This window comes from Anolis sagrei, chromosome Y (assembly GCF_037176765.1).
Source record: "Anolis sagrei isolate rAnoSag1 chromosome Y, rAnoSag1.mat, whole genome shotgun sequence".
In the NCBI taxonomy this organism is placed as follows: domain Eukaryota; kingdom Metazoa; phylum Chordata; class Lepidosauria; order Squamata; family Dactyloidae; genus Anolis; species Anolis sagrei.
In genome coordinates, this window is record NC_090035.1 from 9,560,704 (window position 1) to 9,582,055 (window position 21,352).

General features: G+C 45.0%; 1 protein-coding gene across 1 annotated transcript in view; it reads left to right on the plus strand.

The window, feature by feature from the left end:
- Positions 1-20,443, plus strand: part of LOC132782155 (mitotic spindle assembly checkpoint protein MAD1) — a 788,899-nt gene extending 768,456 nt beyond the window's left edge. Inside the window, exon 18 of the mRNA XM_067461825.1 lies at positions 20,167-20,443. Within this exon, the coding sequence (XP_067317926.1) occupies positions 20,167-20,325 (159 nt within the window). The 3' untranslated portion in view covers positions 20,326-20,443. The remainder of the gene's footprint in view (positions 1-20,166) is intronic.
- The last annotated feature ends 909 nt before the right edge of the window (positions 20,444-21,352 follow it).

Below are 21,352 nucleotides of genomic sequence, written 5' to 3' on the forward strand. Positions count from 1 at the left end.
TGCCTCCAGAACATGGCCATATAGCCCGGAAAAACCTACAACAACCCACTGTTGTTGCTGCTGTTGTTGTTGTTGTGTGCCTACTAGTCATTTCTGACATGTGGCAACCCTAAGGCTAACCTACCGTGGGGTTATTTTGGCAAAATTAGTTTGGAGAGAGGCTCCCATTGCCTTCCTCTCAGGCTGAGAGAGTATAACTTGCCCAAGGGACACCCAATGGGTTTTCATGGTCCAGTGAGATTTCATCTCTAATCTCCCAGATTTGTTCTAAGACACTCAATTTACAATAGTGTTTCTCAACCTTCCTAATGCTGTGACCCCTTAATACAGTGCCTCATGTTGTGGTGACCCCCAACCATAACACTATATTTGTTGCTACTTCATAACTGTAATTTTGCTACTGTTATGAATTGTAATGAAAATATATGATATGCATTGTGTATTTTCATTCACTGGACCAAATTTGGCACAAATACATGATACGCTCAAATTTGAATTCTGGTGGGGTTGGGGGGGGGGGGGACATTGATTTTGTCATTTGGGAGTTGTAGCTGCTGGGATTTATAGTTAATCTACAATCAAAGAGCATTCTGAACTCCCACCAACAATGGAATTGAACCAAACTTGGCACACAGAACTTCCATGACTAACAGAAAATACTGGGAAGGTTCGGTGAGCATTGACCTTGAATTTTGGAGTTGTAGTTCACCTACCTCCAGAGAGCACTGTGGACTCCAACAATGACGGATCTCAACCAAACTTGGCACAAATCCTCAATATACCCAAATGTGAACACTGGGAGAGTTTGGGGGAAGTAGACCTTGATATTTGGGAGTTGTAGTTGCTGGGATTTATAGTTCACCTAAAATCAAAGAACATTCTGAACCTCACCAGTGATAGAATTGGGCCAATCTTCCCACACAGATCCCCTGTGCCTTGAAGGGACTCACTGGTGCAAGCCTCCCTCCAGCCTCGCATGCTCTCCCTCGCCCGCGCATGTGGACCACGCTGCTATGTGCCAAGCACACCTGCTCTCCCCTCGCCACTTGGAGTCTCAGAAATAGCCCTCCCCTTGGCTGGGAGGCTCACAGTGGAGGAGGGCTTTTGGTTGGAGGATTCCTGATCTGTTTCCAAAAAGGAAGAGAAGGACAGGTGGAGAGATCTTCAGCCTTCTCTGCCAAAGGGGTTCCTAAGACCATCACAAATACATGTTTTCTTATGGTCTTTGGTGACCCCTCTGAAACCCCTTCATGACTCCCCCCAGGAGTCCCAACCCCCCAGGTTGTGAAACACTGATCTGGAACATAACATTCTCCCTCTTTATGTTTATTTGTATTATTGTATTTATATTGCCAAGGATAGGGAAAGGTACGAGTGAGATTCCTTCCCTACTTTTGGGAGTGACAACAACACTGTCTGGCCTTGAGCTTGGGATTTTGGCCTGCATCAATAGGAGCCTAGTGTCTAGATCTAAGGAAGTCATGCTCCCCCTCTATTCTGCTTTGGTTAGACCACACCTGGAATATTGTGTCCAATTCTGGGCACCACAATTCAAGAGAGATATTGACAAGCTGGAATGTATCCAGAGGAGGGTGACTAAAATGATCAAGGGTCTGGAGAACAAGCCCTATGAGGAGTGGCTTCAGGAGCTGGGCATGTTTAGCCTGAAGAAGTGAAGGCTGAGAGGAGACATGATAGCCATGTATAAAAATGTGAGAGGAAGCCACAGGGAGGATGAGGGAGCAAGCTTGTTTTCTGCTCCCTTGGAGACTAGGATGCAATGAAACAATGGCTTCAAACTACAAGAGAGGAGATTCCATCTGAACACGAGGAAGAACTTCCTGACTGTGAGAGCCGTTCAGCAGTGGAACTCTGCTTCAGAGTGTGGTGGAGGCTCCTTCTTTGGAAGCTTTTAAACAGAGGCTGGATGGCCATCTGTCGGGGGTGATTTGAATGCAATATTCCTGCTTCTTGACAGGGGGTTGGACTGGATGGCCCATGAGGTCTCTTCCAACTCTTTGATTCTATGATCCTATAATTCTATGAGTCATCACAAGCAAGTATGATTGTCTTCCAGAGGTAGAGTCTTAGCGGCAGATCCATAAATGACTGGAAAGACATTTCCTTGTGTACTATTAGACACAAAATACTATCAAATTAGCTCCTGGGACTCTTGCTCTTTTACACGAGATCTTGCATTGGAAATCCACACCATCTTGGACATCTTCGATGGGATGTGATAGGACCTTCTTGGTAGCTGCTCTGAAGGCACTGCAATTCCCTTTCTAGGGAGGTGGAGACCCTCTCCTCAAGCAATTTTTAAGCATTCCATAGTTCTTATGCAAACTGGAGGTTTCTGCAAGAAGGGGCTTTATGGAAAGGGCTGTATTGCTTTAACTGTTCCGTTTCAAATGGTTTTTCATCATTTTTAACTGTATGTTCTAAATTGTTTTGAAATGTTCTTGGTAGTTGAACTCCATTTTAATATTGATTTTTTTTTATGCTTGAATCATGTTGTGATTCAATTTGTTTACTGCCTTAAGTGCCGATTTGGGGGGAAAGGCAAGGGCATAAATAATGCTGCTGTTGTTGCTGCTGTTACGCTTAGTATTACACCGGCTGCCAATTTGTTCCTGGGCAAAGCACAGAGTGTAGGCTATTACCTTTTAAAGCCCTACGTGGTTCCAGTCCAGGTATCTTGCAGAACTGCCTTCTTCTGTATCATCCAGACTCGGGTTTTCTGGGAGACATTGGCTTCTGGGAGACATTGGCTGAAGGCACAACTCCCCTTCCATCACACATGCACACACACACACACGGTTGTGGAATGACCCACAGAAGAGATTTGTCAGTTGGAGTTTCTATCTGTGCTTAAGAAAGAAATAAAGACCGGGTTCTTGCATCAGACCAATAACAACAACAACAACAACAACAACAACAAAATATTAAACTACTGTGGGACTTCTGAATGCAGACTGACAGAGTTTTGGAGCACAATGCTCCGGATCTCACGATCATGTTAAAAAGCAAAGTATGGATTATCAATGTTGCAATCCCGAGTGACAGCAGGATTGAAGAGAAACAACTGGAAAAGCTGACACAATATGAGGATTTAAACATTGAACTGCAAAGGCTCTGGCACAAACCAGTAAAGGTGGTCCCAGTGGTGATCGGCACACTGGGTGCAGTGCCTAAAGACCTTGGCCTGCACTTAAACTCAATTGACGCTGACAAAATTACCATCTGCCAGCTGCAGAAGGCCACCTTACTGGGATCTGCACGCATCATTCGCCGATACATCACACAGTCCTAGACACTTGGGAAGTGTCCGACGTGTGATCCAATACAACAGCCAGCAGAGTGATCTTGTCTGCTGTGGACTCACCTTGTTGTGTTTCAAATAATAGTAGTAGTAATAATACTAATAGTAATAGTAATAATAATAATAATAGCAAAAAAACTCTGAAACAAGCCTGTAAAGGTGGTCCCAGTGGTGATTGGCACACTGAGTGCAGTGCCTGAAGACCTTGGCCTGCACTTAAACACAGTCGGCGCTGACAAAATTACCATCTGTCAGCTGCAAAGGGTCCCCCTACTCAGATCTGCGTGCATTATTCACTGATACATCACACAATCCTAGACACATTCAATACAACAGCCAGCATAGTGATCTTGTTTGCTGTGTACTAATCTTGTTGTGTTTCAAATAACAAGAAGAAGAAGAACATGGCCATATAGCCCAGAAAACTCACAGCAACCCAGTGATTCCAGCCATGAAAGTCTTCGACAACACAATGTCTACCATCTTTCATACTAGTTCTTCTCTCTGAACCAGGAATAGGCAAACCCAGGCCCAGGAGCTGGATGTGGCCGCTTGGGAACTTTTCTCAGATCCTCCTCTCTCTCACTATCCTATCCTTCCTGCCTTCCCTTTTTTCTTCCATCTTCCCTTCCTCCCTCGCTCCTTTCTTTATTTTCCTTTTTCACATTCCTTCCCTTCCACCCTTTCATCCTCTCTGCCTTCCCCCTTTCCTGCCTACTTCTCCCTGTCTCTTTCTCCTTCCTTCCTTCCTTCCTTCCTTCCTTCCTTCCTTCCTTCCTTCCTTTCCTTTTGACTTTTCTTCCTTCTCTCTTTCCACCCTCCTCCATTCCCACCCTCCTCCACCCTTCCTTCCTTTTCTTTTTCCTTCTTCCTTTCCTCCTGGGGGATGTTTAGCTGGGAGAAGAGAAGGTACACGAACATGGGAACCATGTTTCCAGATTTCAAAGGGTGTCCCATTGAGGAGAAGGTTGTTGTTTATTTGTTCAGTCGCTTCTGACTCTTCGTCACCTCATGGACCAGCCCATGGAAGAGCTCCCTGTTGGCCGTCACCACCCGCAGCTCCTTCAGAGTCAAGCCAGTCACTTCAAGGATAGCATCCATCCATCTTGCCCTCTTCCTTTTTCCTTCCTCCTCCCCCAGTATCATGGTCTTCTCATTATACTTCATCTTTGCTTCTAATATCCTTCCCTCCAATGAGCAGTCGGGCTTTATTTCCTAGAGGATGGACTGGTTGGATCTACTCGCAATCCAAGGCATTTTCCTCCAACACCACAGTTCAAAACCATCTATCTTCCTTCGCTCAGCCTTCCTTATGGTCCAGCTCTCACATCCATAGGTTACTATGGGGAATACCATTCCTAGGCTTCTGAAAGATGGGTTTGGTATTTGTGAGGGATCTACTGTTGGACCAGATAGAGTACAAGAAACGATTGCCCTCCAGATCTAGTGAGGCTACATCTCACAGCATTCCTCATCATTGGCTATGCTGGCTACTAAATAGTATCAGAAGTGTGGTAAAGCCACAGTAGGAGATGAAATAGTAACCAAACTAGAGGAGCATCAGGTTACTGCGGGGAATACCATTGCTTTAACTATGTGGACCTTCGTTGCCAGTGTGATGTCTCTACTCTGAGGAGGAGGAGGGAGGGGAAAAACTGTTTTTCTGCTGCTCTAGAGACCAGGGCACAAGAGCGCAATGGGTTCAAATGGTAGAGAAAGATATTTGACTGAAATGTTTAGGAAGAACTTCCTGAGAGTAAGAGCTGTTGGAGAGTGTGGTGTAGGCTGCCTTGGAGCGTGGCGGAGTCTCCTTCTCTGAAGGCTATTCCGCAGAGGCTGTCTATTGGGAGTGCTTTGATTATGCCTTCTTGCATGGCAGGGGATTGGACTGGATGGCCCTTGGGGGTCTCTTCCACCTCTAAGATTCTAGGATTGTATATCAGGAGTAGGCAATACAGGGTCTAATTTTTCTCTCCAGTCCACCATCTCATCCTGACCAAGGTTAACCCTTTTGGGATCCAACTGTTTTGTGACTTTCCTTTACTTTCTGCCTCTGAAAGAGAAGAGGAAGGGGAGGAAAGCGCAGGGAGAGGACATGGGGAGACACCCCCCCCCCGGGGGGGGCCACCCTGGTCCGGCCCGCTATGCGGCCCCCAAGTTAGAAAGTTTGCCCATGACTGCTCTGGAGTGTCTCCAGACAAGACTCTCTTCTCTAAGTGCATCTACGTATATTCTACCAATTCCAGTTTTAGCATCGGAAATCTTCAGGTCCTCTCCAGCCCCTTCCAGTGGTCAACAGGATCATAGAATCATAGAATCAAAGAGTTGGAAGAGACCTCATGGGCCATCCAGTCCAACCCCCTGCTAAGAAGCAGGAATATTGCATTCAAATCACCCCTGACAGATGGCCATCCAGCCTCTGCTTAAAAGCTTCCAAAGAAGGAGACTCCACCACACTCCGGGGCAGAGAGTTCCACTGCCGAATGGCTCTCACAGTCAGGAAGTTCTTCCTCATGTTCAGATGGAATCTCCTCTCTTGTAGTTTGAAGTAATTGTTCCACGTCCTAGTCTCCAAGGAAGCAGAAAACAAGCTTGCTCCCTCCTCTCTGTGGCTTCCTCTCACATTTTTATACATGGCTATCATATCTCCTCTCAGCCTTCTCTTCTTCAGGCTAAACATGCCCAGTTCCCTAAGCCGCTCCTCGTAGGGCTTGTTCTCCAGACCCTTGATCATTTTAGTCGCCCTCCTCTGAACACATTCCAGCTTGTCAATATCTCTCTTGAGGATAGAAGCCTTTTGGAGATCCAAGAAGGACAGATCTGCAAAATCCCAGCTAATTTTGTTGGTGGGACTTGCTGCCCAGCTGGGCTTCCTCGTCTCCTGGTTTTCCCAGTTGTGTAATGAAAAATGGTTGTGATTTTAAATGGTTGCAGCTGTGGAATGGATTGTTTGCTACTTTGCCTGTGTTTCCTGGCCTGCCCTTTTTGTGTGTCAACATTGCAGAACGAGCCGACAGTCTCTCTGCGAGGCGGCTGTGCCGTTTTTAGAGACAAGCTGTGCCTGGACAGTGAGCTCCTGACATTTAGAAAAATCTGAGAATCTAAAGCGAGAGGCAGAAACCAAAGGATTTTCGTGCTGAAAGGTCAACGCTGGTGTGTGTGTGTGTTTCAGAAAAGAAATAATGTTTTAACATTGGTTTGTTGGTTGGTGAAAAGATCTAAGACTGCTGCAGTTGGAGATTAGGAAATACAGACCAAGTCAGGGCACTGAAAACGTCCAGCAGCAAGATGTTGCAAACTGATGTTGAAAATGCCATAAAATTTTCCTTTTGAAGGCAGCGCAAATGTGACACAGTGCACCCGGTTATTCTCCTGCGCCGATACCACTGTATCCACCTAGTCCTTTTTAATGCCATTCCAGCCGGTATGCCCTGGCCTTGAGCTTAACCAATGAATTATGCATTGGGCGAAATGCCTTATTTCCCTGCACTATTTTTAATGCAACATCTGCAAGTTGACAATCAAAGGTGTACATTAAATTTAGTTGGTGTTTTGTGCAGAAGAAGAGCCACGTTAAGTCCAAATCAAAGTCCTTTCTGGTCTATCATTTTGTTCATTGCCTATACCCTTCTCTTATTTCCAAGAAAACAATACAGGTTGAGAATCTCTTATCCAAAAATCCTAAATCCAGAATTGTCCACATGGATGGGTTGTTGTGAGTTATCCAGGCTGTCTGGCCATGTTCCAGAAGCATTCTCTCCTGACGTATCACCCACATCTATGGCAGGCATCCTCAGAGATTGTGAGGTCTTCTGGAAACTAGAAAAATGGGATTCATATATCTTTGGAATAATATCCAGAGTGGGAGAAAGAACTCTTGTCTGCTTGAGGCAAATGTGAATGCTGTAAGTGGCCACCTTGATTAGCATTTGATGGCCTGACAGTTTTTAGGTGTGACTTGTTCCTGCCTGGGGGAATCCTTTGTTGAGAGGTGATTAGCTGTTCCTGATTGTTTGTTGTCTGGAGTTCCCCTGTGTTTGAGTTTTGTTCTTTATTTACAGCTATAATTTTAGAGTTTTAAAAAATACTGTTAGCCAGATTTTGATCATTTTCATGGTTTCTCCCTTTCTGTCGAAATTGTCCACATGCTTGTGGATTTCAATTGATTCTCTATTCAGTCTGACATGGTGGTTGTGAGAGTGATCCAGTATTTCTGTGTTCTCAAATAATATGGTTTGTCCAGGTTGGTTCATCAGGTGCTCTGCTATGGCTGACTTCACTAGTTGAAGTAGTCTGCAATCAAGGTGTAGGTCTTCTTCTGAGTGCACACAAACTACGTTATCATTAGCATATTGGAGTTCTATAACAGATGTTGTTGAGACCTTGGTTTTGGCTTTCAGTCTGCTGAGGTTAAATAGCTCATATAAAAACTACAGAATCATAGAGTTGGAAGAGACCCTATGGGCCATTCTGACCAACATCTTCTGAGAGTCAGGAACATACCATCAAAGCACTTACAACAGCTGCAAGGCTATTCAGTGCTAATCAAGGTGGTCAATTGCAACATTCACACCTACCTCCAACAGACAAGAGTTCTTTCTCCCACCCTGGACATTATTCCACAGATATATAAACCCCACTTGCCTACTTTCCAACAGACCTCACAACTTCTGAGGATGCCTGCCATAGATGTGGGTGAAACATCAGAAGAGAATGCGGCTGGAACATGGTGATACAGACCAGAAAACGCACAACAACCTATTGATTCCGGCCATGAAAGCCTTTGACAATACCACATGGATGGTTGAGATAGGGACTGCTTTGCTTTCTGATTGTTCAAAGTTCATAAACTTTTTTCTGTAGAACTTTGTTAATAATATTGTCTAAACTTACCTTTAGGGAAATGTGTATTCAGTGATGGGAAATATCAGCAGGTTTTGTGTTCCCGTCTCCAAGATACTCCCAAACATTTTGGATAAGAGATACTCAACCAGTGTGCAAGTGCAAATTGTCTTTGACGCTAGAGGTGATACATAATTCAATCTTCCATCTATTCTGCCATTTCAATTGATATCCACCATTACTAAAGCAGGCATAGGAAGAAGCATAATCCAGATTAGTAGGCTGTAATGATAGAGGTCGTCCGTTTATTCCAAAATTCCTCAACATTTTCAGGGTGTTTTTTGGATAGATGATCCTTACGCATTGTTTGGAGAAGAGCTTGTTTAGAGGGCTCTTGAAGGGCTTGGGAGTTCGTTTTACACTTGTGATAGTTGCCTGCTGGTTTTTGGCAAGATTAATTTGGAGGGTTGAGAGTTGTTTGCTAATGTCGATGGGTGCTTCAAACAGATGCTTCACCAGGTTATTTTGATAGCAAAGCTGGCTCCGTGCATTTGTTGTTCTTGCTCAGTCAGTCCCCTTCCAAGAAAGGTGTAGCCTCCTTTTACTTCCTTCGACTGTTCCTTTCTTAGTGCCTGTGTCTCTATTTCTATATCAATGTTAAAGCATCACAGCTCCCTTGCAGTAATAGCAGTCCTACATTCAGGACATTCATAAACTATGAATTACAACAGCAAAACAGCAGAGAGGAAACAACCAGGCACATCTTAACACCTCTCAACAGAACATTTTCCCAGGCTCAGGCAGGCCTTCAAATGCTAATGAAGGTGGTCAGCTGAAACATTCACACCTAGCTTCAGCAGAGAGCTCTTTGCCCCAGATATATAAACCCATTTTCCTATTTCCAACAGACCTCACTACCTCTGAGGATGCTTGCCATAGATGCAGGCGAAACGTCAGGAGAAATGCCTCTAGAATATGGCCCTATAGCCCAAAAAAACCTACAAGAACCTAGTGATTCCAGCCATGAAAGCCTTCGACAATATGTTGTCTAATAGTGTTCAAATGGTCCAGGTTTCAAAGTTCTTTTTTTAACTATAAAGTGTTTTGTTTTCATGTCAGGAGTGACTTGAGAAACTGCAAGTCACTTCTGGCGTGAGAGAATTTACCATCCTGTGGGAGGCTTCTCTCATTTCCCCACATGGGAAGCTGGAGCTGACAGACAGCAGCTCATCCCACTCATAGAATCATAGAATCATAGAAGCAAAGAGTTGGAAGAGACCTCATGGGCCATCCAGTCCAACCCTCTGCCAAGAAGCAGGAATATTGCATTCAAATCACCCCTGACAGATGGCCATCCAGCCCCTGTTTAAAAGCTTCCAAAGAAGGAGCCTCCACCACACTCCGGGGCAGAGAGTTCCACTGCTGAACAGTTCTCACAGTCAGGAAGTTCTTCCTCATGTTCAGATGGAACCACTCCTCAGATTCGAACCACTGACATTTCGGTCAGCAGTCCTGCCAGCATAAGTATTTCACCCATTGTGCTACCAGGAGCTCAGCAAAGTGGTAACCACTCTGGACCCAACAGTCCAGCAGACTATGCTTAGGGCACATTTTCTTGCCTCCTCCCAGCGGGTTAAACTGCTGAGCTGCTGAACTTGCTGACCGAAAGGTTGGCGGTTCGAATCCAGATAGCAGGGTTAGCTCCTGCTGTTAGCCCCAGCTTCTGCCAACCCAGCAGTTCGAAAACCTGCAAATGTGAGTAGATAAATAGGTACTGCTTCTGCAGGAAGGTAACGGCACTCCATGCAGTCATGACCTTGGAGGTGTCTTCAGACGATGCCAGCTCTTTGGCTTAGAAATGGAGATGAGCACTAACCTCCAGCGTTGGACACATTTAGACTTAATGTCAAGGGAAAATCTTTACCTTTACCTTACCCAGTATGAGGTGAGCAGAGTGGATCTTAAATAGGGCTGCTCAGTCATCAATAAAGGTTCCATTAGAATGACTGAGTCCATATCCACTGCCCATGTGCCGTTTCATGGGCTAGGGGCTTCCAGATTTTACAAACCTACCCCCATCACCACTCACTGCTCATCATTGTTGGTTTTGATTTGTCTTGGAAGACGCCAGTGCACAAATTAGTTTTATGTGTGGAGCTGGTGTACAGCAACCCACACATAATCTTCACAGTAAGAGGTTTTGATCCAATGGCATGGTTAACATGACAACCAGTGGCCTCTTACCTGTGGCAGTTTTCATCCCCTATCACAGCTGTTGTAACATGTACCATGTTATCATTTGCCTGCTCCGCCATTGAGGTCTTCGGTCTTCAGATCATGCTTGATCTGGTTTCTCCCCTGTGACCTTGCTGCCATGGGAACCTCCGCTGGAAGTACATAACTCCCAATGGCTTTGCTCACAGGTTCACTGGAACACACATCTCCTCTCACCATGACAAGATGATGATCCAGCGAGGAGGACTCATTCCATTTCGGCACTGAAAATAATGCATTGCCCCTTTTGCACACCAAAACAATGACATTTCCGGGCAAGGTTTGGAAAGATTTTCAGCAGAAAGGTGGCATGGGCAGAAGAGATACATCCGCAGCCATTTTCATGGTAAAGGTGATGTGGGGAGACCCACCTATAGAATTCCAGTGCAGCATTGACCACAAGATTAACCTTGAGGTTTTGACTACTCCGACTCTGAGAGGGAGGGACATGTCTCTCCGTCCATTTGTTCTACACCTTGGAGAGAATTAAACATCCATCTCTATTATCTTGGAGCTGGAAAAGTCAAGAGAAGTTCAGGTTCAGGAGGTTACGTTTTTGAAATCTTTGACAAGTGTCATGTTTCTACACGTCCTGTCACTCCATCCACAAGTCTAGCAAGGCTCCCCTGCTCTGGAGCCGTGTATGTTTCATTCCGGAGTGACAACATTGATCCTCCTTTGTCGCTCGCTTGTTCCCACATTGCCTTAACAGACATCGGCATGGCCCTGCCAGTCAACAAAAGTGACCTTGCAAGGAGGAAGGTTGGATTTTTGTATTATTATATCGATGTGGCGACTGACACATGCCTGCATGGAGAGCTGAAGAGCATGGCTGACTTCCCTCTTGGCTCGCGTCAAGGATGAGGGGGTGCCTCGTTGCCAGTTGACAGCTACGAAAGCAGCTCAGACTTCTCCAAGGAACTGGCTCACCACAGAATGAAGGAACACCCGTGAATTATCTTGGGTGATAATGAGATGACTCAATCTTTGGAGCTTCACTATTTTTACTCCGTCGTCATTGCTATATGCATCCACGTCATTTCTGACTTATGGACCCTAAAGTGGTCCTATAATAGGTTTTCTGAGACTCACCCAAGATCACTCACTGTGTTTTCATGGCTGAGTAAGATTTGGACCCTATTCCTCAGGGTGGTAGTCAACTGCGCATGTCTCTGTGCTAGGCAATGCCATTTAACATGGAGATGGAAAGGATCATACTTGAATATTGTAATATGGAATGAAAAAAAAACATGAATGCAGTGTTTCTCAACCTTCCTAGTGCCATGACCCCTTACTACAGTTCTTTGTGTTGTGGTGACCCCCAACCATAACATTATTTTCGTTGCTACTTCACAATTGTACTTTTGTTACTGTTATGAATTGTAATTTAAATATCTCATATGCAAGATATATTTTCATTCACTGGACCAAATTTGGCACAAATAGCAGATACGCCCAAATTTGAATACTGGTGGGGTTGGGAAGGGATTCATTTTGTCATTTGGGAGTTGTAGTTGCTGGGATTTATAGTTTGCCTACAATCAAAGAGCATTCTGAACCCCACCAATGATGGAATTGAACCAAACTTGGCACATAGAACTCCTGTGACTGGAAGCGTTTGATGGGTATTGACCTTGAGTTTTGGAATTGTTCACCTACATCCAAAGAGAACAGGGAACTCAAACAATGATGAGGGGTCTTTGGTGACCCCTCTGACACCTCCTCATGACCTCCCAGGGGTCCCGACCCCCAGGTTGAGAAACACTGGTTTACAGTGTGTCCAACAGCATGTGTGGGACCAGATACCAATTGGGATGGACCCATGGTTGTCATGGCAGACATGAAGTCCTGAGCCACTCTCAACAGAGCTACTTGCAAGTTTAATAGTTGTGTTTATGTTCTGTGCAATTCAATATATGCACAATAGTCTTCCCATTGGGGCAAAAGAAAATATTTTTTATAAAAATAACCCATACCATTGTAGAACAGAGTTGCACATTCCAGAAAAATCTTTATTGTGGTGTTTGATGGAACACAATGAAGTGGTTCTGAGCAGAGCTTGGGGAAGTTCTTTTGAGGACTATAGCTCTTAAATGTCTCCAGCCATCCTGCCACTGGAAGATTCTTGGAGTTGTTGTCCACACTTTTTCAAGTTCTGGTTGTTATGTGACAGACCAAGTGAGAGATGGAATGAACCCTTGACTTTGCTTTTATGGATGGGAGCAAAAGCTATGTGAAGTTCCATGGCTTCAGCCTTGAAGCTGATGTGAAGGCAGTTAAGGCTTCTGCATAGCCGGTCCATTTATTGGCCTTCAGATGGTGGTTTGAGACCCATTACAATTAATGTTTCAATTAATACTAATGTGATTTGATACATTGATGTGTCTTGTACATACCTTAGACATCTGGAGACCTTTGTATTTTAAGAACTGCTCTCCTCGACATTTTAGTGCTTCAACACCTTTCCTCTCTTACCCTGCAGCTGGTTTTTGTTTGGTTTTATATGTCAAACGGTTGTATTCTCTTCTGCTAGTTTTATCTCTTCTGCTAGTGTGGATCATAATAAATTCTAGCAAGTCCTTGGTGGTATGGGGATACCAAGCCACCTTGTCTCTCTCCTGAGGAATCTGTTTAACGACCAAGTAGCAACAGTAAGAACAGACCATGGAAGAATAGACTGGTTCAAAATTGGGAAAGGATTGTTGCAGGGCTCTCTACTCTCACCCGACTGATTCAACTTGTATGCAGAGCACATCATGCAACATGCATGGCTTGACAAATCCAAGGCTGGAGTTAAAATTGCTGGAATAAATATGAACAGTCTTAGATATGCAAATGATACCACTTTGATGGCCAAAAGTGAGGAGGAGCTGAGGAGCCTTCTAACCAAGGTGAAAGAAGAAAGGGGAAAAGTTGGGTTGCAGTTCAACATCCAAAAAACCAAGATTCTGGCAAGCAAACTGATTGATAACTGGCAAAAAGGGGGGACGGGGACGTGGAGGCAGTGACAGACTTTGTATTTCTAGATGCAAAGATTACTGCAGATGCAGACTGCAGCTAGGAAATCAGAAGATGTTTCCTTCTTGGGAGGAGAGCAAGGACCAATCTCGATAAGATAGTGAAGAGTAGAGACATCACGCTGGCAATGAAGATCCGCATAGTCAAAGCAATGGTATTCCCGATAGTAACCTATGGATCTGAGAGCTGGACCATAAGGAAGGCTGAACGAAGGAAGAGATATGCTTTTGAACTGGGGTGTTGGAGGAAAATGCTAAGAGTGCCTTGGACTGCAGGAAGATCCAACCAGTCTATCTTCCAGGAAATAAATCCCAACTGCTCACTGGAGGGAAGGATATTAGAGGCAAAGATGAAGCACTTTGGCCACATAATGAGAAGACAGGAAAGCTTGGAGAAGAGAATGATGCTGGAGAAAATAGAAGAAAAAGGAAGAGGGGCCGACCAAGGGCAAGATGGATGGATGGCATCCTTGAAGTGACTGGATTGACCTTGAATCATAGAATCATAGAATCAAAGAGTTGGAAGAGACCTCATGGGCCATCCAGTCCAACCCCATTCTGCCAAGAAGCAGGAATATTGCATTCAAATCACCCCTGACAGATGGCCACCCAGCCCCTGTTTAAAAGCTTCCAAAGAAGGAGCCTCCACCACACTCCGGGGCAGAGAGTTCCACTGCTGAATGGCTCTCACAATCAGGAAGTTCTTCCTAATGTTCAGATGGAATCTCCTCTCTTGTAGTTTGAAGCCATTGTTCCACGTCCTAGTCTCCAGGGAAGCAGAAAACAAGCTTGCTCCCTCCTCCCTGTGGCTTCCTCTCACATATTTATACATGGCAATCATATCTCCTCTCAGCCTTCTCTTCTTCAGGCTAAACATGCCCAGCTCCTTAAGCCGCTCCTCATAGGGCTTGTTCTCCAGACCCTTGATCATTTGTAGGAGCTGGAGGTGACCACGGCCGACAGGGAGCTCTGGCCTGGGCTAGTCCATGAGGTCATGAAGAGTCGGAAGCGACTGAACGAATAAACAAGTTTTGTCTTTATATTCTGTGGCTTGGCTCATTGTTTAATTGTATTGAACTTATTTAGTCTCCAGACCATTTACCATTTCCAAAGGAAAACAGGAGCAACGTGATGATATCTAATCATAAAGCCAATAAAACTGCATAGAATAGCAAGTCATAACAACAACGTGTGCCATTAGTGATTTTTCTAACATCTTCGACCCCCTTTTTGAAATGACATTCGAAAAGGTTACAACCTGGATCATTTTGATTTTGTGTCCTTCTACACATTCCGAAAGTAACAACTCATCAGAGCTGCTTGGGGAAAAAAATAATGCTACGAGTGGAGTAGATCAGTTTCCCTCAAGCCATTTATGAAAGATTTCCAATACAGCCAAAAAGCCAGTCTTCCATGTTTGCGGTCTTGACATTTGCAGATTGGATTATTTGAAGATTGGATTAAAATGGAATCTCTAGTGGGATTCTATGGTCGATGTCTACAGAGGTTGATCACGCAGCTGTGCTAGAAGAACTAGAGATCTCTAGAAATATAGTCTCTCAAGTTGCTGTGAGTTTTCCAGGCTGTCTGGCCACGCACCAGAAGCATTCTCTTCTGATGTTTTGCCCACATCTATGGCAGGCATCCTCAGAGGTTGTGAGGTCTGTTGGAAGCTGTGTAAGTGGTGTTTATATATCTGCGGAATAATGTCCAGGATGGAAGACAAACTCTTGTCTTTTGGAGGCAAGTGTGAATGTTGCAATTGCAATGCATTGAATGGCCTTGCAGCTTCAAAGCCTGGCTGCTTCCTACCTGGTGTGAAACATTAGAAAAGGATGCTTCTGGAACATGGCCATACAGCCTGGAAAACTCAAATCAACCCAGTGATTCCAGCCATGAAAGCCTTGGACAACACAGTGGGTCTTTTCTATTTGTTGTTTTCTCCTACTTTCATTGAGATCTTGCATCTCTAACCCCAGCAAATGTGATGACTGCATCGGTGTTTGCTTTTTGGGATTCACAAATCTAAAGGCCATCATGTCTGCAAAGAGTCAAGCTGCCAAGCTGTTCTAAACCTCACAACCTCTGAGGATGCTTGCCACAGATGCAGGCGAAACGTCAGGAGAGAATGCTTCTGGAACCATGCCATACAACCCAAAAAACCTACAACAACCCATTGTTCTAAGCATCATCATTGCCATCATTATATATTAAGGACAACAGGAATTCCTACTTTTGGACATTCCAGACCCCAATATTGTATCATGTTAAGGTACTGGTGGGAATTATTCAGACATCCAGGATGTAAAGTCCTAACCATCATCTCCAATGGAAAGGAATGCTGGGAAATGTTGTCCAATCACAGTTTACATCGATGCATCAAATCTCATTAGTATTAATTGACATGCAGAGTGATTCAGTTCTCCAAAGCACCATTATTTTGCCTAATATTACAGAATCCTTTTTCAATATTTTAATTACTTTTTGAACAGAAGATAAACACAAATAAAAAATAAAAATAATACTTATACTTAAATAACCACAGACAATGTGCAGCAGATCAAACTGCTGAGATGCTGAACTTACTGACCGAAAGATCGGCGGTTCAAATCCAGGGAGCAGGGTGAGCTCATGCTGTAAGCCCCATCTTCTGCCAACCTAGGGCCCTTCTAGACAAGCCTTATATCCTAGAGTGCAATCCCAGGTTTTCTGCTTTAAACTGAATTATATGAGTCCCCACTGCCAGATAATCTGTCATAAACAGAAAACCTGAGATCGGATCTTGGGATATAGAGCTTGTCTGGAAGGGCCCCTAGCAGTTCAAAAACATGCAAATATGAGTAGATCTATAGGTGCCACTTTGGTGGGAAGGTAACGGCACTCCATGCAGTCATGCTGGCCAGATGACCTTGGAGGCGTCTATGGACAACGTTGGCTCTTCAGCTTAGAAATGGAGATGAGCACTAGGTCCCCCAAGGTCGGATGTGACTAGACTTAATGTCAGGGAAAACCTTTAACTTTACCTTGAACCAGAGACATGCTTGATAACAATTATATACCAAACTATACGACAAGCATCTCTACTCTGATTCCATATAAGATGAAACTTGCTGATGAACCATGATGAAGGGACAGGGTTTCATAGAATCTTAAGGTTGGAAGAGACCTTGTGGTCCATCCAGTCCAACCCCATTCTGCCAAGAAGCAGGAAAATTGCATTCAAAGCACCCTTGACAGATGGCCATCCAGCTTCTGCTTAAAAGCCTCCAAAGAAGGAGCCTCTACCACACTCTAGGGCAGAGAGTTCCACTGCTGAACAGCTCTCACAGTTCTTCCCCATATTCAGGTGGAATTTCCTTTCCTGTAGTTGGAAGGCATTGTTTCGTGTCCTAGTAACCAGGGCGGGGCCTCCAGTGGCACAGTGGGTTAACCTGCTGAGCTGCTGAACTTGCTGACCAAAAGGTTGGCAGTTCGAATCCAGAGAGCGGGGTTAGCTCCTGCTGTTAGACCCAACTTCTACCAACCTAGCAATTCGAAAACCTGCAAATGTGAATAGATCAATAGGTACCGCTGTGGCGGGAAGGTACGGCGCTCCATGCAGTCATGCTGGCCACATGACCTTGGAGGCATCTATGGACAACACCGGCTCTTTGGCTTAGAAATGGAGATGAGCACTAATCTCCAGAGTCGGACACGACTGGACTTAATGTCAGAGGAAAACCTTTACCTTTATCTAGTCTTCAGGGCAGCAGAAAACAAGGTTGCTTCCTCCGCAATATGATTTCCCCTCACCTCTTGATCCATGGCCTTCATCATGTCTCCTCTCAACCTTCTCTTCCAAAGGCTAAACATGCCCAGCTCTTTAAGCCACTCCTCATAGGGCTTGTTCTCCAGAACCTTGATCTTTTTAGTCACCCTCCTCTCAACATATACCAGCTTGTCATAGGACATGACTGGATTTAATGCCAAGGGAAAACCTTTACCTTTATCTAGTCTTCAGGGTAGCAGAAAACAAGCTTGCTTCCTCCTCAATATGACTTCCCCTCACCTCTTGATCCATGGCCTTCATCATGTCTCCTCCCAGCCTTCTCTTCTGCAGACTAAAGATGCCCAGTTCTTTAAGCCACTCCTCATAGGGCCTGTTCTCCAGAACCTTGATCTTTTTAGTCACCCTCCTCTCAACATATTCCAGCTTGTCAACATCTTGTGCATTATTGTTTTGTGTTTTTTAATGGATAACTGGTTGGTGGACAGTGTATTGATTCAATTTTAAATACAGACTGCATTCAAACAATTCCAAACATCACAAACATCACACGAATGTCTAGTCAAAAGAAATGTTCAAGAACTGTGTCTTCAAGTGCATGTCTTCGGATAAAGGTAGGGGTCTTAGACATAAACAGGTTGAGAAGCAATGATTTGGTCTTGCCTTTGTTCGCTTTGACATGAGTTTTCTAGCTCCCACCCCATCAGTTCATCTGTTGACATTGATAGATGTGGGGTGCATGAGGAGGAGAGTCACATTCTTGGGGCCAGATTAGAGAAAATAAGTGTAAATGGGAAAGATGAGACAGCAGGAATGGATGAGGAAAATAGCTTATTCTGGAGCAAAGAGGCGCTTTGATCCCAGGGTTTCTCCCTCCTCGGGAGCAGCCATTTCTCAGAGGCTTTGGCTCCCCTCCAGCTTTCATCTCCTTCCCAGGCGGATGTGCCCTGTACAGCTAAAAGGATCGCCCATCTCTCTCCAGGACTGAGCCTTGGCACTCAGCTGGATCTCTTGCACAAGCCTCCGCCGCCCAAAAGGAATATATATTAAAAAATATAAAGCACTGAATAATTTACTGATTCCCAGTGTTAAAAGGAAGATTGATGATGTTTCTCTTCTCCCTGAGGGGAGCTAATCTTGTCTCAGGCAGGAAAGCGGTTATGTTAAAGGCTTTTTTCTCCCAGGGATGCCAGAACTTGGCACCGTCATATAGTGCAAAGCGAGGAGCCCGGTTCCTCCTCGGTCCTACCACACAGGATGAAATAATGCTCGGAGTTTATAGCCAACGTTGAGTGAGGTCTCTGTAACTGCAGGACCCATGCGCCAATGCACACTCGGAGGGGAATGATCCCTCTAGGTCCTCCGAGTTATTCTAGAGTTGCATTAGAAGACCTAGCAAATTTCTAGAGAGATCACTCCAATACTACTTTATGTTGGGACCAGAAATAGAATCATAGAGTTGGAAGAGACCTCATGGGCCATCCAGTCCAACCCTCTGCCAAGAAGCAGGAAAATTGCATTCAAAACACCCCCAACAGATGGCCATCCAGCCTCTGTTTAAAAGCCTCCAAAGAAGGAGCCTCCACCACACTCAGGGGCAGAGAGTTCCACTGCTAAACAGCTCTCACAGCCAGGAAATTCTTCATAATGTTCAGATGGAATCTCCTTTCTTGTAGTTTGAAGCCATTGTTCTTGCTTTTTGTGTCCCAGCCCCTTTTAGTGTTTTCTGTTGGTCATGCGAGTCCTGTGTGCCATGTTTGGTTCAATTCCATCATTGGTGGAGTTCAGAATGCTCTTTGTTTGTAGGTGAACTATAAATCCCACAACTACAACTCACAAATGACAAACCTTGGGTTAGTAGGTGTATTGTGTCCAAATTTGGTGTCAGTTGGTCCAGTGGTTTTTGAGTTATGTTAATCCCACAAACGAACATTACATTTTTATTTATACAAGATTCTAAAAGATTTTAATTAGCGGTTAGTTTTAGCTGATGTGTTGGCCATTCTGGGACTCATTGGGGGAGGAAAGCAGGGTATAAATCCAACAAGGAGGCCAATATGGGGTCACCTTTGATTTAGTTACTCCTTTTTGCAAAATCTTAGTCCTGTCTAAGCCTTCTCTTACTGTTTACCTACTCAGCGGGGTGGTGGCATCTCAGGCTACTTTCCTGGCCAACCTCTGTGAGGTGGGCAACTGTTTTATGTTGGGCATCCCCAAGGGAGCCCAGGTACGTGCTTCTTCCATGCACATTTCCAAGGAATGAAGCAAGCCTGTTGTTCCTCTTGAGCAGATGTCTTCCCTGACAGGGGGGAACGAACCCTTCATCAAAAGGCGACTGCCGCTGAGCTGTTTAGAAATCTAATGAAAGTGCTGCGGGTTGAATGAGCAGATCTCAAAACACACACATGCACACAGAATAGGAGAGGAAGAAGGGAAGGGCTCAGGGGTGAAGACCATCAATCTTGCATGGGACAGGGATAGGGCTGTTTATATATTTCAGTCCCATGGAGAGGGGCTTTATTGATAGATTACTTTCTGTGGCGCTCCTTCTTCTTCTTCTCCTTCCCCTTCCTCCTCCTCCTCCTCCTTTTCAGCCTGTGAGCTCGACAGCCCCTTTCAAGTTTGTTTTCAAAACGTTCTCCACATTCTTCCCACCGCTCCGTAATTCATTATTCATCTGAGGCTCATGCAGGGGGTGATGCTGAGAGATTTTGGAAATTCAGAATCTTAATAATGGCCCAATTAAATTGTGTGTTGAACACCTGCCCAGCAGTCGCGAGCGTTACCTTGATTAGAATATGATACGCTGGAAGAGGCTCAGCGGCAAAGTTGCGGGGATGTGCCAGGAAAGGACAAACAGTTGTGAATTAACAGGCTTTTTTCCCCTCTTCTTTTTTTTTTTTTTTGTTTTCTTCTTCCCCGCCCCTCTTTTGCTCTCCCCACAGGCCTCCAGATCCTCCGGAGCAAAGATGCAGCTTTTGGAAACCGAGTTTTCTCGCACGGTCCGCGAGTTGATTGACCTCCACCTGCTGCAGCAGGACAGCATCCCCGCGTTCCTAAGCGCCGTCACCCTCGACCTCTTCAGCCGACAAACCATCACCTAACTGTGACCAGAACTCAAATAGTAGTAACATCTGATGTTTTGTAGAGTCTAAGGCAGGCATGGGCAAACTTGGGCCCTCCAGGTGTTTTGGACTTCAACTCCCACAATTCCTGACAGCCGCTAGGCTGTCAGGAATTGTGGGAGTTGAAGTCCAAAACACCTGGAGGGGCCAAGTTTGCCTGTGCCTGGTCTGCCAATGGAGGTACACTATTGGTGGCCTTCCAGATGTGGAACAGAAGCTCACTGCCTTCCTTACTATTGACTCTGTTGCAATGATGGGAATTTCAGGCTGATAAGAATTTGGAGGGCTGGATCTTGCTCATTTCTGGGGCCCTTTCTCATTGTGCATTCACTGTGCTGTGGGTCCACGCCAACTGATTTGGAAACGTCAAATAGAATGGGTTGCTGTGAGTTTTCCAAGCTGAATGGCCATGTTCCAGAAGCATTCTCTCCTCATGCTTCACCCACATCTATGGCAGAGGTTGAGGACGCCTGCCATAGATGTGGGCGAAACGTCGGGAGAGAGTGCTTCTGGAACTTGCTCATTTCTGGGGCCCTTTTTCATTATGCATTCACTGTGCTGTGGGTCCACGCCAACTGCTTTGGAAACGTCCTATGGAATGGGTTGCTGTGAATTTTCCAAGCTGAATGACCATGCTCCAGTAGCATTCTCTCCTGACATTTTGCCCACGTCTATGGCAGAGGTTGGGGATGCCTGTCATAGATGTGGGCGAAACGTCAGGAGAGAGTGCTTCTGGAACTTGCTCATTTCTGGAACTTGCTCATTTCCGGGGCCCTTTTTCACTATGCATTCATTGTGCTGTGGGTCCATGCTAATTGATTTGGAAATGTCCTATACAATGGGTTGCTATGAGTTTTCCAAGCTGAATGGCCATATTCCAGAAGCATTCTGTCCTGACATTTCATCCACATCTATGGCAGATGTGGGCAAAACATCAGGAGACAGTGCTTCTGGATCTTGCTCATTTCTGGGCCTCTTTCTCACTATGCATTCACTGTGGGTCTAC